The following is a 21,356-nucleotide window of genomic DNA, read 5'->3' as shown; positions in this document are numbered from 1 at the left end:
AAAAGTATGGCAGAAGGTGGTTAATTCATGTGGAATTAATAACATGTTAAAACTCTTTAGATGGTGTGCATATGATACCGAATTCCTTCCCAACAGAGGAGATAAAAGATTTGAGCTATGGATAAAGAAAGGTCTTACAACCTACCTCTCATTTATAGATGAAAGAGTATTACAAAGTTTCCAAATCCTGCAGGACAAACATGGCCTAGAACACAATGACTTTTTTTAGGTACCTTCAAGTACGAAACTATGTTAACCAGAGTTGTAGATATATAGACCTATCAACAGTAGAATTAGAATTTTTCAAGATCTGAATTCGGCTTGCAGTTCAATACCTAGTAAATCAGTTTCTCGAGTATATAATGCACTCTCCCATGCTAAAAATGTAAATACACTGTATATTAAAGAGAAGTGGGAGAAAGAAGTGGGGTTGGTACTTTCAGAGGAGGCTTGGGGGAAAATCTGCAGCTTTCAATGGTCCTCGACTAATTCTTTGACTTGGAGAGAACATTGTTGGAAAAACGTTAAGATACTTCAAGACCCCATATCAGGAAAAATATAAAGATACAAACGTGACGTGTTGGAGAAGGTGCGGCTCCAAGGAGGCAAATTATTTTCATATTTTCTGGGATTGCCCTAAATTAAGTCTATATTGGGAAGGTATTCATAGAACATTAGTTAAGGTACTTAGGTCCCAGATACCTCTGAACTTTGAGACGCTCTATTTGGGGCATGTATTGTTTCTTGAACAGAAGGAAGATATAAAGTTGCTGCAGGCCCTCTTAGCGGCAAGTAAGAAATCAATCACTAGAAAGTGGCTAAATCCAATACCACCTACATTAGAAGATTGGCACGAAATTATCTTGGAAATATTTAAAATGGAAAAGTTGACTTACTCCCTGAGAATTCAAAAAGAAAAATTTTATCAAATCTAGAATAAATGGATTGAATATATAATCCCAATGCGAGCAGACTTTAGATGACTCTCCTAATGATTTATACTGCTCTTCTCATCAACACAGTAATATTGCTAACGTAAGTACCCCTAGTCTAAATGTCTTTTTTTTTTGTTTTCTTTTGGAAAATAGAGAATTAACACAAGTAAAGGGAAAGATTTGGGAAAGGGATAAAAAATGAAAAAATTAAGTAAATAAGTACATAGGGATTGGATAATTATGTCTGCGGGCAGGAGCAAGCATGAACAAATTAGGATATAAACACCTACAATGGTTGTTACATAGGCTTACATACAACATTTTGGTCCAGTGGAAATGGTCCAGAAGAGTTATATGGAAACTATTATTACTATTTTTCTTAACAACTAATACCATTACTTAGCCTAATAGATTAGAATTACCACAGTGCATAATTATCTGTTTAAGTGTCTAATTTCCCTTTATATCATCTCAATGTGTACTTAAGAATGTATAAATAATTATAGTTTTATACATATAAAAAAATGGAAAAGGTTATATGTGTGAAAAAAGTACATGATATTTGTGAATTCCTTATCCAAATAAAGATAAAACTTTTTTAAAAATTAAAAAAAAATTATGAATGTCCTCTTAGTATAGGTGTTGATACCCCCGCCCCATGAACCCAACTCACACAAGATTCTCTTCTAACAGATAACTCTGGAAGAAACTATTGTTACAACCTTCACCATCCCAAGAAGGTGGCTTCCTCTGAAACCTTGTTTTCTAAACTTCTACTTTGATATTTTCTTTTGGCATATTTACACTTTATCATAGGAAACTCTCTCTCTCAGGACATTTTCTTTCCTAAGAATTTGCCACTCCCACTCTTGTAAGTAGTTGTATTTCCTTTTAATTTAATCACTGAACATCAAGTCTCACCTTTGGCAAATAGAAAACATATAACATAACTTTCCAATCTACTGGGGTCCCATTTACTTCATATCGTCTTCAATCATGATGCCAAAAGGGCAGTTGCAGAAAGTTTCCACACTTCAATGGCCTGTTTAGTTCAGACATAGTTTCACTTTGGACATCTTGAGACAAATAAATCTTCATTTTCCACCTACAAGTTGTATCAGGCATTCTGCCAGAATCTCTTTTGTTGCAATAATTGCCTTAACTGCATTTGGCAGACTTATAGTGGATGGGTCTACTTTTTTTTTAAAGACAAAGCCAAAAGAAGAACAGAACAGAATAGCTGAAAGTAGGATGGTGGTGGTAGACAGCAGCAGATGAAAACAGTATGGACAAGCAGCAAACAATGTTTTTAATTATTTGGCTTTCTTTTTAAAAATTAACAGTATCAGTAAGTTTTTTGCTTTCTGTTTCATTCATGAGCTCTTCAAAAAAATGAAGCAGTCAGAGCTCACTCACAGAATGACCCAAGCAACATTCCAACATTTGGGAATGAATTGCATTAACATTTAACTACTAGTTTTGGATATTAGACAATAACTAACGGTATCTGTCAGAAAAAAAACCTGTAAGCATACACCAAGCAACACACACAAAAATTGCTGGTGAACACAGCAGGCCAGGCAGCATCTATAGGAAGAGGTACAGTTGATGTTTCGGGTCGAGACCCTTCGTCAGGACTCCAATGTAGGTACCAATCTGTCTGCCACATTTACCTTCCACATCAACAACTGCTATGCTGCAAAAATTGTCCTGCCATTTCAGAAACTAAATCTTAGCTACATATGAAATAAATTGCCTACAGTCTTTGCATTTGCAGAACACTCTATCAACAAATGAAATGAAAAATTTAAAGAACTGCAGATGCTGATATAACAACAGAAATGCTAAAAGCACTCAACAGATCAAACAACAAAATAATCTGCAGATGCTGGGGTTAAGGCAACACTCACAACATGCTGGAGGAACTCAGCAGGCCGGGCAGCATCCGTGGAAACGATCAGTCGACGTTTCGGGCCAGAACCCTTCAGCACCCTGTGGATGCTGCCCGACCTGCTGAGTTCCTCCAGCGTGTTGTGAGTGTTACTCAACAGATCAAGCAAGATCTGTGGAAAGAAGAAACAGAATTAATGTTTTGGGTCAAAGTGTCAGAGTCAGGACTTTTAATGAAGAATAAACAACATTAACAATTTGGTATACAAACCAAAATAGCATCATTCAAGAACTTTTTTTTTTAATGCTTTGCAGTTTTCTACTAGAAGTGACCCAAAATTAGTATCATTAATAAAGTTATTCCCCCGAGTTTCTTAAGAATAAATGCCTTTATGTTCAAAAACAAATGGAATAAATTTCTTCCATGATTATTTACATTTCATTTAATATATAGCAAAAAAAAAACTCACCAATATTTGATATTGTTTGGCCTGCTGATTGTTTATTCCATTGGACTTCTTTTTCTGGTTTGGAGTGTCTTGGTGCTGTTTCCTGCCATTACCCCTGATATTATGTGACTAATATAAAAATCATGAAAATTAATATAAATATATAAATAAAATCACTTACTTCCTCATCTATAGGGTATTAAACAGAATTTACACTTCTCAGAGATACTTAGTGAGTGCTTCAAATAATTGTCAAATTTAAGGACCCAATAGGTAACATTTCATGGTATGGTTCATGACATAGCTGTTCTTATTAAATTGAATGGATATCCTGCTTTTGGAAAAAAATCAGATACCGGAAAATGGTTTAGCAAAAAACGGCCATCTAACCAAGAATCATTACTGAGGTTGTACACTTACTGTTAAATTGTTTCAAATATAATATTTCTGGAGTTCTCTGCATTTTGCAATGGTTCCTGCAACTGAAAGCCAGTTAACTGGTCTCCATTTTTTGAAGTTACAAGCCGGTTAATAACAATAGGCTAATTTGACTAACATCAGCAAATAGCTAAGCCCTTCCTCCCCCGAGAGATGAATATGAAGATGGAACCTGTGGTGGGAGGTAGTTTAAGGATATTGGTCACCAGTTTGATCACTGATCACCAGTGATGAACCACAGGGATCATTGTTATGGCAATTCACACGAAATGCTGGAGGAACTCAGCAGACCAGGCAGCGTCTATGAAAAAGAATAAACAATTGATGTTTCGAGCTGAGGCCCTTCATCAGAACTGGAAAGGAAGGGGGGAAGAAGTCAGACTAAGAAGGTGGGGAGATCTCTCTGTCCCCATCTCTGGAGACAGTCTATCTACTGATATTTTTTCATAAACCCACTGACTCTCACAGCAATCAGGACTATACCTCTTCCCACCCTCTCACTTGTAAAAATGCCATTCCCTTCTCATCTCAGGATGAGGTTTTTCATTCCAGAACTAATGAGATGTCCAACTTCTTCAAAAAAAAAGGGCTTTCCTTCCTCCACATCAACCTTCTTATTCTAACTCCCTCCCCGCTTCCTTTGTAGTCCTGATGAAAGGTCTCGGCCCGAAAAGTTGACTGTTTACTCTTTTGCATAGATGCTGCCTAGCTTGCTAAGTTCCTCCAGCATTTGTGTTTGTTGCTTTGGATCTCCAGCTTCTGCAGATTTTCTTGGGTTTGTTGTTAAGACAGTTTCTCTTTTCTATTCATATCCATATTACAAATGGAGGCAAACTTTCAGTTGATGCTAAGATTTCGGCCACAGTCAAGACAGAGGATGATGCCCGTTGTGCTTCAGGAATATCTGATATATAGAGAAAATGAACTCATCACTAGCAAATGATGTTAATTAATAATATATAGCATTTTGCACGTTGTCAAGATTTAATGATGAATACAAATGAAAAAACACTAAAGAAGGAAGAATGAGATCTGACTTTTCACCAAGAGGATTCATAAAGAATAAGTTGAAGTAATAATTGGAGGAAATAAAAAGGGGTGGGATACATAGGACAATTGATCATACTATTTGGTCTGACAAAAATAAACTTGAATTGGGTAAATTTTGATGATAGTGGTGTTATTAGGGTTTAGGAAAAGACGTATTCAATAAATCACAGGTAATAAATTGGACCTGAGATTCTGGAGTATTACACTTTGGAAAAGCATAATGCAAGGAGTGATTCGACTATAGTTTATAAGATGAAACCAGATATAAGTGCTGTTTGAATGGACAGTTTGTTTCAAGTGAATAAGTAATAGAAGGCCAAGATGCGAGGACGTGGTTCTTTTCTTAGAGGTCAATGTATCTTTGGAACAAACAAGGTAAATGTCAATACTTGAGAGCTGAACCTCTAACTGCAGAGACATTGTATAGAAGGCGAATTATACAGAGAATTACAAATACTACTTAGACCCTGATAAATTTTGGCTACCTTAAGTAGTACAGTAATTTCCCAAGATGATCCATGTTTTTAAATCTTACTCAGATCACGTGGAATGGAAAATGCACGCATTGTGAATTACAAGATGTTACAATTATATGGTTAAATCATTAAACCATAGGGCCTCTTCCTATTTAGCATTGTTTCTACATTCATAATTAGCACATGAAAATTATAATGAACTTGTCAATGGATGGTATCATGGCAATATTTTTGAAAGCCGTCATCATTGTTCACCATTTGACATATAATCCATTTGATCATTAAAGTATTTGCATTTTAGTACTCTCAATTTCAAATGCTCTTAATGAAAAAGAAGTAATTATTCTCTGTGCCTTTACACAACCCTCTCTGTATCAATGATGCTGAGATAGAGAGGGTTGGGAGCTTTAAGTTCCCAAGTGTAAACTATTTGTCTTGGTCCAACTGTGTTTTCACTCTGGCCAAGAAAGCACACTTCAGTTCCTTTACTTACTCAGGAGGCTACGGAAATTGAGCACATCCCCAATTAACACTCACTCATTTTTACAGAGGCACAATAAAAACCATCCAATCTGGATGCATCAAGTATTCATTTGGGAAAAAAAACTATTTACAAGAAAAGCTGTCAGTGATTGAAAGAATCCATGGTCATCAATCAGCCCACCGAGTCTGCTCCACCAATCCATCATGACTGATTTATTATCCCTCTTAATCCTATTCTCCTGCCTTCTCCCCATAACATACAAAACCATAAGATATGAGAGCAAGAATTATGCTAGATTAAACTATCCGAGATTATCTGGCTGTAAAACTACAACTTTTTGCTACATAATCACTAAAAAACTTTGTTTTTCTCATGGATAATGCTACCAGAAATTCTCTAAAGTTAATATTAGTCTCTTACCTTACTCTTCATTGTCTCCAAAGGGTCACACTGATTGGTTTGACTGAATGCCTTCTGCTGTGGTCTGTGTTTAACTGAGCATGCCCATTGTTCTCCTGTAAATCTATCAACTAACTGCTGATTCTGTCGAACTCTTGATCTAGCAAACATTAAGATTTTATGGAACATCCATTTGATAAAGATAACATGGTTGTTCAACATTTGCACATTTTAACATGTTAGTCTGCTGAAATGGGGAGTCCCTTCACAAACACATGTAGCTAACATTTCAGTTACTCACTGCCAATTTCTCAAATGTTTTGTCAGAAATACTTATACAATTGAGTTAAACTGATATTATCTTTCTTTTGTGGCAAGAGTTAACAATATCATGTCAAATTTAAAGTGCAGGCAGTTCTATGTATTGGCAATACCCCTCTTACAAGTGCCACAAAAAATATTAAGTCTTCTATTCAAAATTCCAAAAAATACAAGATCACCATATTATTCAAGCTGTACTTTGGTCACTACAAATTGAATCCATGCCACATGATTCAGGGAACAACTGCTGACTTGCACATAACAGGTTCCACAATGAGATGCAAATAAGATTACAGGTGTCCCCCGCTTTTCGAACATTCGCTTTACGAAACCTCACTGTTACAAAAGACCTACATTAGTTACCTGTTTTCACTAACAGAAGGTGTCTTCAGTTACAAAAAAAGGCAGCGCGCGCGAAAAAATTCAGCGCGCAAAAAAAGCAGCGCGCGCCCCGAGCAGCCGCCCTCCCCCGGATTCGGAACGGCATTCTAGCCGGCATTGCTTAAACATGTGCCTGTGTGCAGCCATTAGCAAGATGAGTTCTAAGGTATCAGAAAAGCCTAAAAGAACTCGTAAGGGTGTTACACTTAGCGTAAAACTAGACATAATGAAGCGTTTCGATCGTGGTGAATGAAGTAAGTGAGTTTGGCTTGTGGAAGTTGACGAAGATGACGTTGAAGTGGTTTTGGCATCCCGTGACCAAGAACTGATAGATGAAGAGCTGATGCAATTGGAAGAGGAAAGGATAACAATTGAAACCAAATGCAGTAGCGAACGGACTGAAAGTGAAGTCGTCCAGGAACTGAACAGACTGAACGTGAAGCAACTGCGTGAGATTTTCGCTGCAATGATAAAGTATGACTTTAATTTTGAAAGGGTACTTCAGTTTAGGGTATATTTGCAGGATGGTTTGAGTGCTCTCAAAGAACTGAATGATAGAAAAATGCACAAGGCTAAGCAGTCAAGCAAGCCTTCCACATCAGCCGCAGCAGACGACGAACCTCGACCTTCGACTTCGAGGTAGACAGACATAGAAGAAGATGAGCTGCCTGCCCTGATCCCCAGTGTCCCACCACCCCAACCCCCGGGCCGCGGACAGATACCGATCCGTGAAGAATGCAGCCCGGCACCTAATTAATTAGCTTGTTTGTTTCGGCTTTTTTCTTAAAGATGTGCTGGGTGCGTCCCGGCTGCCGCTGCATTCTCTGCGAATCGATATTGGTCGGCGGCCCGGAGGGTGGGGGCCACTGCACCACCCCAACTTCCGACGACTCAGCCTAACACACCATCATCAGTGTGCTCAGTGCTGTCCCAATTCCGGTAAGTGATACTACAATGTACATACGTTATTTCTACTTTATATCGGCTGTGTATTTTTAGGTGTTATTTGGTACGATTTGGCAGCTTCATAGCTTAAAGGTTACTGGAGAGCGCTTGCGTGAGATTTTCGCTACGGAGAACATTGCAGCAATGATTGTGGAAAAGTATTTCTACTTTGTATAGGCTGTGTATTAATCATATCATTCCTGCTTTTACTATACGTTGCTGTTATTTTAGGTTTTGTGTGTTATTTGGCATGATTTGGTAGGTTATTTTGGGGTCTACGAACGCTCACAAATTTTTCCCATATAAATTAATGGTAATTGCTTCTTCACTTTACGACATTCCAGCTTACGAACCGTTTCATAGGAACGATCTACTTTCGGATGGCGGGGGAAACCTGTATTTGTTTTAATGATACTGGTAAAGAATATGCATGAATGAACACCCTTCTTATTTTACATCCAACAGCCATTTAAGAAAATTATAATGCCTATTAAGGACTAAAATATTCTAGGTGGAATGAAGAATGTGGGTGAAATTCTTAAATGAATAGTTTGAGTCATTTGTCTGTACAAGGACATGATGCCAACCTTGTAATTGAGAAGGATAATATATGTGAAATACTTAAGAGGACACTGAAAAATTACTAAAAGAGTCTAGTAAACTGTCAAGCATAGCTGTAGATCATCTGGGCTATTAAAGTAGCAAGGGAAGAAATTGCAGAAAGTTCTGACCATAATGTTTCATTTCTCCTAGCTTCATGAACAGTGCTACAAGATTGAAGGACTATTAATTTTATATCAAAGGGGAAGAAAGAATTAACAGTAGTTACAGGGCAGTTAATTTAACCGGCAATGAGCAAATTAATGGAGTCAATTCCAAATGACGGTTTGAATCTTAGGGGCTGTCATCACAGGTTTATTGAGGGAAGTTCCTGTCTGACGAATTGGATTGATTATATTTTGGAGTGGTAACAAGGAGAACCAAAGGAGGCAGTTTGTTTGAGGGGTTTACATAGCAAAACATTGAGCAAGGTACCCACTTTGCAGTGGTCAAAATATAAAGCCAAAAGCAGAATGTGCACCTAGCCCACTGCTCTACTCTCTCTATACCCATGACTGTGTAGCTAGGCATAGTTTAAATTTGCTGATGATACAACCATTGTTGGCAGAAGTTCAGATGGTGACGAAAGGGTGTACAGGAATGAGATATACCAGGTAGTTGAGTGGTGTCGCACCAACAACTTTGTACTCAATGTTAGCAAGACCAAAGAGCTGATTGTGGACTTCAGAAAGGGTAAGACAAGGGAACACAAACCAATTCTCAGAGGGATCAGAACTGGAAAAAGGTGAGCAATTTCAAGTTCTTGGGTGTCAGTATCTTGAGGACCTAATCTGGACACAACATATTGATGCAGTTATAAAGGACCCATAAACACTAACTTACTACTTTTTATTTCTGATTTTTGCACTATTTAATAGAGATACATATACTTAATGTAATTCAGGTTTTTTCTCTATATTTATCATGTACTTCACTGTACTGCTACTGTAAAATTAACAAATTCCATAACATAGGCTGGTGATATTAAACCTACTTCTGATAATGAACTGAATATGAAATTGGCTTAGTGATAGAAAGCAAAGGATATAAATTACAGGTGTGTTTGTGATAGGAAGGCTGCTACTAATGGGGACTAGAGTTCAGTACTATGACACTCACCTTGCATTTATCCTTTCAAATAAAGTTTTAGATGGCGTTGTGCTATTCGATACAAGTCCATCGCTATCTGAAGAATCTGCATAGTTCTTTGATATCCAATCTCTTAGTGGCCTATAGAAACAACAAGCTTACTTAAAATATACAAGATGATAATAGAAGTTATGTCTAAATGAAAGGCCTACACCAACAAGATTTATTAAACTTGGAAATCAACAGAATACTATTATAAATGAACCAACTAGCACTAATTTGGTGTAGGATAATGATCTACTAATACTCAGATCCAATAATAAAAATGGGATTTTAACTTCTGGATTAACACTCTCTACCTCAAACAACATGCATCTTCAACTTGCAACAAAAATCATAAATTACCTTTTGAAGGAATAAAGAGGGTGTTATGTATTCAACTTTACCTTATAAATGGAATAGCCATGAAAAACTTATTGGGTCCTAAACCCAGTTTTGACTTGGGAGTCATGTCGTTCTTATGAGATGGCAACTTCTCAATAGAGAACCATTCAATATTCTAAAAAAAGAGGCAGAATTTTAAAAACTTAAAACACTTTCACCTACAGAGTAACACCTTGCTGCCTCATAATACGGGTTAGTTGGATTGGACAGAAAGAGGAGGAAACAAGATGCAGAGATAAAACCAAAGGTACAGTTTATATATGTTTGGAGATATCCAAAACAGATGAATTGAGTATAGATGGAGCACAAATGCATACTGGCCAAAGGTGGTCACTTTAAATGAGGCAACAGTCAGAAAAGAATGCAAGTAAGGAAGCTCAATCACTGTGCAAGATGAAGTAAAAATGTGGTGAAATATGAAATACAGATGAGCATTTTAAAAATTGCACACAAGGATACCAGGAACAGATATTATGGTAGGTATGAGATTTCAGAGTGAAGTTATTACTTACAAATTGAAACTTCTACAAAGGCCCATACAGGGAAGTCAAAAGAGATGTCTTTGAAAACATGGAAACTTTGGGTAAATTACGAAAAAGTAATATACGGGAAAAAAGTAGAAAATAGTGATTTTGGTAATCAAGCACAAGTGGCAAAGAAAGCTTGGCATGAAATACAATTCCAAAAGCTTGCATAATTTTTGAATAAATCATCTTCATGATGTAGGCTGTTAACCAGGTTATGAACACCCAACTTATGTGAGTGTCCAGTTGCGAATGAGTTCCCTAATATAATTACATTCAAAGCCCAAATCACATACAAAAAAATTATTTCCTACAAATGGCAGAACTAGTTTCCCCCCACCCTCCACTTCTGGTAATTGTTCTTTCTTACAAGTTTTAGATATGTCATTTATTACAATACCATGGAAGAATAGTTACTACAGGGTGATTTTTTTCTACCTTCTGACTTATGGAGAGAATTAGGTCATTGATATCTGTAAAAACAGAACCCATTCATAACATGGGGCCAATATGTTATCGATCATACACAATATGATCTAATCTGGGTTACAAATGATGTAAACAATAATAGATATGTAGATAACATTTTACAAACAAGCTATACAATACAACAAATAGGTAATTGACTTATAAGACTGCCAGCCAGGCTTCAATTTTCAAGTTTCAAATACCCGTATTTCTCTTCTTGTTTTAGGGTTAAATTTTGTATCCTTTGGAACACCTGGTATTATGTATAATCGAGCTAATTGATCATTGATTCTTTGTTCAATGTAGTCATCTTTACAAATGCGATCTCTTATATCAAATCCTGTTTCTTCCAGAACCTAAAAACAAGTAATACCGACAGTCAAATGTGAAATTAAATGCACAAATTTAATCATATGCCATATAACAGATTTTCATTAGTAGTTAAAATTAAGTCCATCAGATTAAGGCAACAAATTAGAATATTTTTCCTGTTTAGTCATCCCTATCTTCCATCCTCTGAAAAAAACTCAGTTAAGATTTACATTTGGAAGCTCATACTTGTTAAAGTTGGTATTGCTTTATGAAAAAAACACTTCAAGAATTATTTCCTTGGAGCTACATACCTGGATCAGAAATTAGGTTTGCAGCCAAATGAACTGAAGGCAAAATAGAATTTTAACAACTTCAGAATGCAGAGACGAAAACTAGCAATGTCACAGACTGAATCTGTTCTTAATCTTTTGGGATGTTTAATAATGTGTAATGCCCATATTCTAGATAGAGTAACTCAAGATTCATTTATCAACAAATTCTCATTCAAATGGCATCCAAAATTATTTTAGAAATATTCTAACATAGTTTCCAGCACAATCATTTTTAAATATTACTTGGGAGAAATAAGTAGTTGCAAATTTTTTTTAACAATAATCAAAAATATATTTGCCCTACATTTTACAATATCCAAAATACGATCTTGAAAAAACATGTCCTACCTCTCTCACGGCACAGTCATGTGGAGCCTCCTCTTTGTTCACCTTACCCTTTGGGAAGCCCCATCCAGATTTTGCCAAATAACCCTGAACAAGAAGGACCTACATTTATAGAAACAGGATCAAAACTAAGTGTTATGCATTTATTAACTTTTTTATTGACATTGGAGAAGGTGGACAATGGAAAACTGTAAAATACGTTAACATATACTAAACCAAACTAATGTATTCAAGATGTTTTCTATGCCATACAGTGGCATGCAAACGTTTGGGCACCCCAGTCAAAATTTCTGTTACTGTGAATAGCTAAGCAAGTAAAAGATGACCTGATTTCCAAAAGGCATAAAGTTAAAGATGACACATTTCTTTAATATTTTAAGCAAGATTACTTTTTTATTTCCATCTTTTACAGTTTCAAAACAACAAAAAAAAGGGCCCGAAGCAAAAGTTTAGGCACCCTGCATGGTCAGTACTTAGTAACACCCCCTTTGGCAAGTATCACAGCTTGTAAACGCTTTCTGTAGCCAGCTAAGAGTCTTTCAGTTCTTGTTTGGAGAATTTTTGCACATTCTTCCTTGCAAAAGGCAGTTCTGTGAGATTCTTGGGCCATCTTGCATGCACTGCTCTTTTGAGGTCTATCCACAGATTTTCGATGATGTTTAGGTCAGGGGACTGTGAGGGCCATGGGAAAACCTTCAGCTTGCACCTCGAGGTAGTCCATTGTGGATTTTGAGGTATGTTTAGCATCATTATCCTGTTGTAGAAGCCTTCCTCTTTTCATCTTCAGCCTTTTTTTTTAAATAGAAGGTTGGATGTTTGCTTCCAGAATTCGCTGGTATTTAATTGAATGCATTTTTCCCTCTACCAGTGAAAATATTCCCTGTGCCACTGGCTACAGCACAAGCCCAAAACATGATCGATCCACCCCCGTGCTTAACAGTTGAAGAGGTGTTCTTTTCATGAAATTCTGCACCCGTTTTTCTCCAAACATACCTTTGCTCATTGCGGCCAAAAAATTCTATTTTAACTTCATCAGCCCACAGGACTTGTTTCCAAAATGCATCAAGCTTGTTTAGATTTCCTTTGCAAACTCCTGACACTGAATTTTGTGGTGAGGACGCAGGAAAGGTTTTCTACTGATGACTCTTCCATGAAGGTCATATTTATGCAGGTGTCGCTACACAGCAGAACAGTGCACCACCACTCCAAAGTCTGCTAAATCTTCCTGAAGGTCTTTTGCAGTCAAACGGGGGTTTTGATTTGCCTTTCTAGCAATCCTATGAGCAGTTCTCTTGGAAAGTTTTCTTGGTCTTCCAGACCTCAACTTAACCTCCACCGTTCCTGTTAACTGCCATTTCTTAATTACATTACGAACTGAGAAAACAGCTACCTGAAAACGCTTTGCTATCTTCTTATAGCCTTCTCCTGCTTTGTGGGCATCATTTATTTTAATTTTCAGAGTGCTAGGCAGCTGCTTAAAGGAGCCCATGGCTGCTGATTGTTGGGGCAAGGTTTGAGGAGTCAGGGTATTTATGAAGCTTTGAAATTTGCATCACCTGGCCTTTCCTAACGATGACTGTGAACAAGCCATAGCCCTAACAAGTTAATTAAGGTCTGAGACCCTGGTAAATCTCTTGGGGTGCCCAAACTTTTACATGGTGCTCCTTTCCTTTTTTTCGCTCTAAAATTGTACAAAACAAAAATAAAACACTAATCTTGCTTAAAATGTTGAAAAGAATGTTTCATCTTTAACTTTATGACTTTTGGAGATCAGTTCATCTTCTCCTCACTTAACTATTAACAGTAAGAGAAATTTTGACCAGGGGTGCCCAAACTTTTGCATGCCACTGTATATATTTGTTGGATATAAATTTTCCAACAAATCTACTTATTGTATTGAGGGGTCTAGGAGACAACATTATGTCACAGCAATACACATTCCCACAAAACAAACTAATAACCATTCAGTGAGAAATTGCAAGCAATAAATTATGACTATTACTGGTGTTTTAGAACTGAGCTGTAAATAAATTTTAAAATGCGATCTACAAGCAAGTGCCATTCATAGATAGTTTTCCCTTCGCCATCTTGACTGGAATGCCATTTTTGACCAAGGTAACCTCTCCTCTCCCCCATTGTTAAAAATATGCACACATAAAATATGAACTGAATTACATTAAATCCTCATTATCACCTGACATCATCCATGGATCAGCATAACAGCAGGAGAGGAGTTAGAAACACTGAGGGGTGGGGGGGGGGATGAAGGGAGGTGAAAACATTGATAGCTTTATGGCTAAAGCAGATATCTGGAATGTAGAGCTAGCTAATACTAATAATCTGTTCATTACTTAAATCTATTTCATCCTTTTCCTCAATCTATTTCCTCTTAACTTTCTCTTTTCCTAATACTTCTGCTTTGCTCACTGGTTTTAATCAGGCATTACAAATCAAAGTTATACAACACAGAAACCCCAGCTTAACCACGCCAACTAAGATAATCTATCCAAGTCAGTACCATTAAGCTTTTCACTCAATGTACTGTTCAAATGCCTTTTAAACATTGTAATTTCACCCAGTTCTACAGCTTCCTCCAGTGGCTTATTTCATGTAACCACAACCCTGTGTGTGAAGAGGTTGTCCCTCTCACCTTCTGTCTATATCCACTTCAGTGCTCGATAAAAATAGACTATGACCATCCACCTCATATATACCCTTCATACTTTTATGTACTTCTATAAAGTCATTCCACTATACTCCAGGAAAAATTCCCAGCCCATCCAGCCTCTCCTTATAACCCGAGCCTTCCAGTTCCAGTAACTATCCTGCACTCTTTCCATCTTAATGACATCTTTCCAATAGCTGGCAATCAGAAGTACACATCAAATCCCAAGTGTGGTTTCACCAACGAATTGTATTGTTACAATGTGACATCCCAATTCCTGTACTCATTAACCTGACCTTCTCCAGCCTATATACAGTGGCATGCAAAAGTTTGGGCACCCCTGGTCAAAATTTCTTTTACTGTTAATAGTTATGTGAGTAGAAGATGAACTGATCTCCAAAAGTCATAAAGATGAAACATTCTTTTCAACATTTTAAGCAAGATTAGTGTATTATTTTTGTTTGTACAATTTTAGAGTGAAAAAAAGGAAAGGAGCACCATGCAAAAGTTTGGGCACCTCAAGAGATTGAGTTCTCAGATAACTTTTACCAAGGTCTCAGACCTTAATTAGCTTGTTAGGGCTATGGCTTGTTCACAGTCATTGTTAGGAAAGGCCAGGTGATGCAAATGTCAAAGCTTTATAAATACCCTGACTCCTCAAACCTTATCCCAACAATCAGCAGCCATGGGCTTCTCCAAGCAGCTGCCTAGCGCTCTAAAAATTAAAATAAATGATGCCCACAAAGCAGGAGAAGGCTATAAGAAGATAGCAAAGCGTTTTCAGGTAGCCGTTTCCTCAGTTCGTAATGTAATTAAGAAATGGCAGTTAACAGGAACAGTGGAGGTCAAGTTGGGGTCTGGAAGACCAAGAAAACTTTCCGAGAGAACTGCTCGTAGGATTGCTAGAAAGGCAAATCAAAACCCCCGTTTGACTGCAAAAGACCTTCAGGAAGATTTAGCAGATTCTGGCGTGGTGGTGCACTGTTCTACTGTGCAGCGACACCTGCACAAATATGACCTTCATGGAAGAGTCATCAGAAGAAAACCTTTCCTGCGTCCTCACCACAAAATTCAGCATCAGAAGTTTGCAAAGGAACATCGAAACAAGCCTGATGCATTTTGGAAACAAGTCCTGTGGACTGATGAAGTTAAAATAGAACTTTTTGGCCGCAATGAGCAAAGGTATGCTTGGAGAAAAAAGGGTGCAGAATTTCATGAAAAGAGTACCTCTGCAACTGTTAAGCACGAAGGTGGATCGATCATGCTTTAGGCTTGTGTTGCAGCCAGTAGCACAGGGAACATTTCACTGGTAGAGGGAAGAATGAATTCAATTAAATACCAGCAAATTCTGGAAGCAAACATCATACTGTCTGTAAAAAAGCTGAAGATGAAAAGAGGATGGCTTCTGCAACCATCCATCATCACCCTTCAGACAGCCAATTTTGGATATAGTTTTGTATTCTATGTGATCTAAACTTCCAGATTAGCCTGCCATGCAGAACTTTGTCAAAGGCCTTGCTGAAGACCACATAGGTAACACCTACCATCTTCTCATCATCGTCTTTGTCACCTCTTCAAAAACTCAACTTAAATTTGTTATGACACCATTTTCCACACTCAAAGCCATGCTAACTATCCCTCATTAGTCCTTGCTTTTCCAAATGCTGGCAAATCCTGTTCCTCAGAATTAGACAACATTAGCATCTCCCACTTTTCTCATACATCACAGGTGGCTAAAGCTGATACAAATATCTCTGCTGAGGCCCTTCCAATTTCTTCCCTAGCTTTCCTGTATTTCTAGTTTCCTAGGATATACTTTATCAGACCCCAGGGATCTATCCATCTTAATATGCCTTGAGATTGCCACATTCCAAAAAAAAGTGGGATCTTTCTTTTTTAATTATGCAGCAAAACTACAAGCAAACTCCATGTTACAGCCTTTCAGATAATAAAATTTATGTTCACAACTCACTCTCCAAAAACTTCAGACAGAGAATAAAACTCAATCTTGTGGAATTTGTGAAGATATCTATATATTATATGGTTCTACATCAGGTCCACTGATTCCTAGATTCTACACTCTCTTGAAACTCAGGGTTCATTAAAAAACTTCTTACTCCTTAGTATCTTTAAAAAAGTGAATGTTCAACAGTCAGAAAAAAATTGTCTAGGAAATGGGCACAGCAAATTCAAAGATGATTAGGCTACAGAATTTGCATCCAATGTACAAGCCAGGACAGCCCTAATAATCTTTGAAAAGAACAAGGCCAGGGGCACGGCCAAGCCATCTTTTAAAATCTTGCCTTTCCCTTCCTAAACTCCAGATCAGGAATCCCATTCAAATTAACGAGTATACAAAATGCTGAAGGCAAGTTTATACAGTACACTTGAGATGGTGTTCATAGCATCAAGCATGCTACTTTAGAGCTGATAGTGTATAATTGAATTTAGCACAGTACAGACCCTTCAGCCCATGATGTTGTGCGATAACGTTTTATCTCCTCCAAGATCAATTTAACCTTTCACACCCAAGAGCCCCCCCATTTTGTTTTCATCCATGTGCCCATTTAAGAGTTTCTTAGGTATCTCTAATCTACAGCATCTACTATCATCCATGTCAGCGTGTTCCAAGCACCCACTGCTCTCCATGTAAAAAACTTTTCTGACATCCCCTAGACCTTCTGCCAATCACCTTAAAACTATGGACTCCAGTATATTAAAGTGCTACTTTTACCCAGGTAAAAAGTCTCTGGCTGTCCACTCTGTCTATGCCTCTTACCATCTAGTAAATCTGTATCAAGTCTCCTCTCATCCAACATCATTCCAAATGAAAAGCCCTAGCTCACTCAACACATCCTCAAAAGACATGCTCTCTAATCTAGGCAGCATCCTGGTATATCTCCTCTCACCCACTCTAAATGCTGAGGAATGGCAGCATGATCCAGCTTCACAAATATCTGTTAATCAGCTCACCCCAAACTTACACATATGGGCCTCATACATCTAGAATACAACTACTTACCAGTGACTGAATTCCAAGAACCCTGACTTGCAACCAAGATAATTAGCCCTAATCTGTCATGGGAAACCCTGCCATCTACTTGTCTGACCGAAAATTAAGGTTCATATTTCTTTGCCAAGCATTAAAGTACTGTGTGCCATTCTGGTCACCTCACTACAGGAAGGATGTGGATACTATAGAGAGAGTGCAGAGGAGATTTACAAGGATGTTGCCTAGATTGGAGGGTGTACCTTATGAGAATAGGTTGAGTGTACTTGGCCTTTTCTCCTTGGAGTGATGGAGGATGAGAGGTGAACTGATAGAGGTGTACGAGATGATGAGGGGCATTGATTGTGTGGATAGCCAGGTTTTTTTTCCCCAGGGCTGAAATGGCTAACATGAGGGGAGGGGGCATAGTTTTAAGGTGCTTGGAAATAGGTACCGAAGGAATGTCGGGTAAGTTTTTCACACAGAGAGTGGTGGGTGCATGGAATGCACTGTTGGCAGCAGTGGTGGAAGCGTATACAATAGGGTTTTTTAAGAGCCTCTTAGATAGGTACATGGAGCTTAGAAAAATAGAGGGCTATGCGCTGGGGAAATTCTCGGCAGTTTCTAGAGTAGGTTACATGGTTGGCACAACATTGTGGGCCAAAGGGCCTGTAATGTGCTGAAACTTTCTATGTAAAGCTTATGTTAGTTACTCCATTTGTCATTCTACTTACATTTTCCAGTGTCTCATCTAGTATAATTGCACCATATGTTGGAACTCCCATCTTGTATTCCTTCCATTCATCTAAAATCTTTTCCACATCATCTCCTTTCCGAAGTAAAAATGAACAGTGGTTGAAGAGTGCATTAGGAGTTAAGGTACAAAACAACAATTTGGTTACATGGCTTTCCTCCTGCCAGATATTTATGCCACCCCAGTTGAATTTGAATCCAGTGCAAAATTCCAGATACTAATTTGAAAGATTCCCAACCAGGATTCCAAGAGCCTGACTGAAAAAGAAATTAGTATACAAGCATCATGTAAGGGGCAAGTCCATAAGTTTGAAGCTCCAAAAACAAAAAAAAGAGCAATGAAAATTAACTGGAGTCTCAATTTTAATGAGATGCAGCAAAGAATAAAATACATTGCTCAAAAAATTAGGAAGAATAGGATAGAAAAGTGCAAAAAATTAATGTTCAAATGACAAACTAGAAGATTATCAAACACTCCAAAATCTTGCCACACATCTGATAGCTCTTTCAGTTATTAACAAATATAGTTCATTTAAAGACAAAAGGATATCAGATTTGGCAAAATCTCTTATCCCGCACTGAGGCAATCCTGGTGTGTTCTGCAAGTAGAAGTCCAAGTAAAACCAATGGGCCAGCTCAATCTGAAAGCAGACTCTGATTGCATTGTCCCTTTCTTCACTTGGAATATGTAGAATGAATCGGCTGTTCAACAGATCAGTGACATGTTTATAATTCTCAACTGCTAACATCACTATGCTTTACAAAATAATCAAAAGCTTCCACTACACTGTACACTGTGTTACACTGCAACACCTTGAAAATGTTCACGTTATATAAGCAAATTGGAACAGATCTCCACAGTCATATAAATATGTTTTTACATCTGATATTATTTGTATGGTTCAACATAACAGCAATGGTAGTCATCCTGTAAGTATGTAAACACACTCAGTGGCCACTTTATTAGGTACACTTGTATACCAATTGATAACGCAAATATCTAATCAATCTAGTCAATCATCTGACAGCATCTTAATGCATAAAAGCATACAGGCATGGTCAAGAGGTTCAGATGTTGTTGAGACCAAACACCAGATTGGGGAAGAAATGTGAGCTAAGTGAGTTTGACCGTGGAATGATTGTTAGGGCCAGATGGGGTGGTTCATGCATCTCAGAAACTGCTGTATGAAATCCCAGGAGATCAGCAGCCTCCAGTTTACAGAAAATGGCGCGAAAAGCAAAAAACCATCCAGAGAGTGGCAGTTCTGTGGACGAAAATGCCTTGTTGATGTGAGAGGTCAGAGGAGAATGGCCAGACTGGTTCAAGTTGATAGGAAGGTGACAGGGACCCCAATAAGCGAGGGAGGAGATTGCTGAGCCTCTGGGAATCATCTTTGCATCATCAATGAGGACGGGAGAGGTTCCAGAGGATTGGAGGGTTGCAGATGTTGTTCCTTTTATTCAAGAAAGGAAGTAGGGATAGCCCAGGAAATTACAGGCTAGTGAGTCTTACTTCAGTGGTTAGTAAGTTGATGGAGAAGATACTGAGAGACAGGATTTATGAACATTTGGAGAGGCATAATATGATTAGGAATAGTCAGCATGGCTTTGTGAAAGGCAGGTCGTGCCTTATGAGCCTGATTGAATTTTTTGAGGATGTGACTAAACACATTGATGAAGGTAGAGCCGTAGGTGTAGAGTATATGGATTTCAGCAAGGCATTTGATAAGGTACCCCATGCAAGGCTTATTGAGAAAGTAAGGAGGCATGGGATCCAAGGGGACATTGCTTTGTAGATCCAGAACTGGCTTGCCCACAGAAGGCAAAGAGTGATTGTAGACGGGTCATATTCTGCGTGGAGGCTGGTGACCAGTGGTGTGCCTCAGGGATCTGTTCTGGGACCCCTTCTCTTTGTGATTTTTATAAATGACCTGGATGAGGAAGTGGAGGGATGGGTTAGTAAATTTGCTGATGACACAAAGGTTCGGGGTGTTGTGGACAGTGTGGAGGGCTGTCTGAGGTTACAACGGGACATTGATAGGATGCAAAACTGGGCTGAGAAGTGGCAGATGGAGTTCAACCCAGATAAGTGTGAGGTGGTTCATTTTGGTAGGTCAAATATGATGGCAGTGTGGAGGATCAGAGGGATCTTGGGGTCCGTGTCCATTGGACACTCAAAGCTGCTACGCAGGTTGACTCTGTGGTTAAGAAGGCATACGGTGCATTGGCCTTCATCAATCATGGGATTGAGTTTAAGAGCTTAGAGGTAATGTTGCAGCGATATAGGACCCTGGTCAGACCTCACTTGGAGTACTGTGCTCAATTCTGGTCGCCTCACTACAGGAAGGACGTGGAAACCATAGAAAGGGTGCGGAGGAGATTTACAAGCATGCTGCCTGGATTGAGGAGCATGCCTTATGAGAATGGCTTGAGTGAACTCGGCCTTTACTCCTTGGAGTGACGGAGGATGAGAGGTGACCTGATAGAGGTTTACAAGATAATGAGTGGGATTGATCGTGTGGATAGTCAGAGGCTTTTCCCCAGGGCTGAAATGGCTAGCACGAGAGGGAATAGTTTTAAGGTGCTTGGAAGCAGGTACAGAGGAGATGTCAGGGGTAAGTTGTTTTTTTTAATGCAGGGTGGTGAGTGCGTGGAATCAGCTGGCAGCGGTGGAAGCGGAAAATGATCGGGTCTTTTAACAGACTCCTGGATGTCTACATGGAGCTTAGAAAAATAGCGGGCTATGGGTAAAGCGTAGGTAGCTCTAAGGCAGGGACATGTTCGGCACAGCTTTGTGGGCCGAAGGGCCTGTATTGTGCTATAGGTTTTCTATGTTTCTATAACCAGACAATACAATAGTGGTGTGCAGAAGAGCATCTCTGAATGCATAAGACATCAAACTTTGAAATGGATGGACTCTAGCAGCAGAAAGCCACACTGCATTCCATTCCTGTACCTAATAAAATGGCCACTGAGTGCATATTAAAAATAAGTGAATTTTAGCAGATGTTGTTGCCTTGAACCTGGGGATTGTATAGTTAGTGCTGACTACTTCTCAAAAGGCAAG

General features: G+C 38.4%; 1 protein-coding gene across 1 annotated transcript in view; it reads right to left on the bottom strand.

The window, feature by feature from the left end:
- The window catches only part of dcp2 (decapping mRNA 2), a 37,259-nt gene that overhangs the window by 9,654 nt on the left and 6,249 nt on the right, over positions 1 to 21,356 (bottom strand). The window contains exons 2-9 of the mRNA XM_063068654.1: positions 18,840 to 18,991; positions 18,271 to 18,398; positions 11,886 to 11,984; positions 11,097 to 11,249; positions 9,904 to 10,016; positions 9,488 to 9,598; positions 6,143 to 6,281; positions 3,296 to 3,403 (exon numbers count right to left, since the gene is read on the bottom strand). Coding sequence (XP_062924724.1) covers positions 3,296 to 3,403; positions 6,143 to 6,281; positions 9,488 to 9,598; positions 9,904 to 10,016; positions 11,097 to 11,249; positions 11,886 to 11,984; positions 18,271 to 18,398; positions 18,840 to 18,991 — 1,003 coding nt within the window. The remainder of the gene's footprint in view (positions 1 to 3,295; positions 3,404 to 6,142; positions 6,282 to 9,487; positions 9,599 to 9,903; positions 10,017 to 11,096; positions 11,250 to 11,885; positions 11,985 to 18,270; positions 18,399 to 18,839; positions 18,992 to 21,356) is intronic.

This window comes from Mobula hypostoma, chromosome 16 (assembly GCF_963921235.1).
Source record: "Mobula hypostoma chromosome 16, sMobHyp1.1, whole genome shotgun sequence".
In the NCBI taxonomy this organism is placed as follows: Eukaryota; Metazoa; Chordata; class Chondrichthyes; order Myliobatiformes; family Myliobatidae; genus Mobula; species Mobula hypostoma.
Note: the sequence above shows the minus strand (reverse complement) of the source record. Positions and strands in the feature narration are given on the sequence as shown.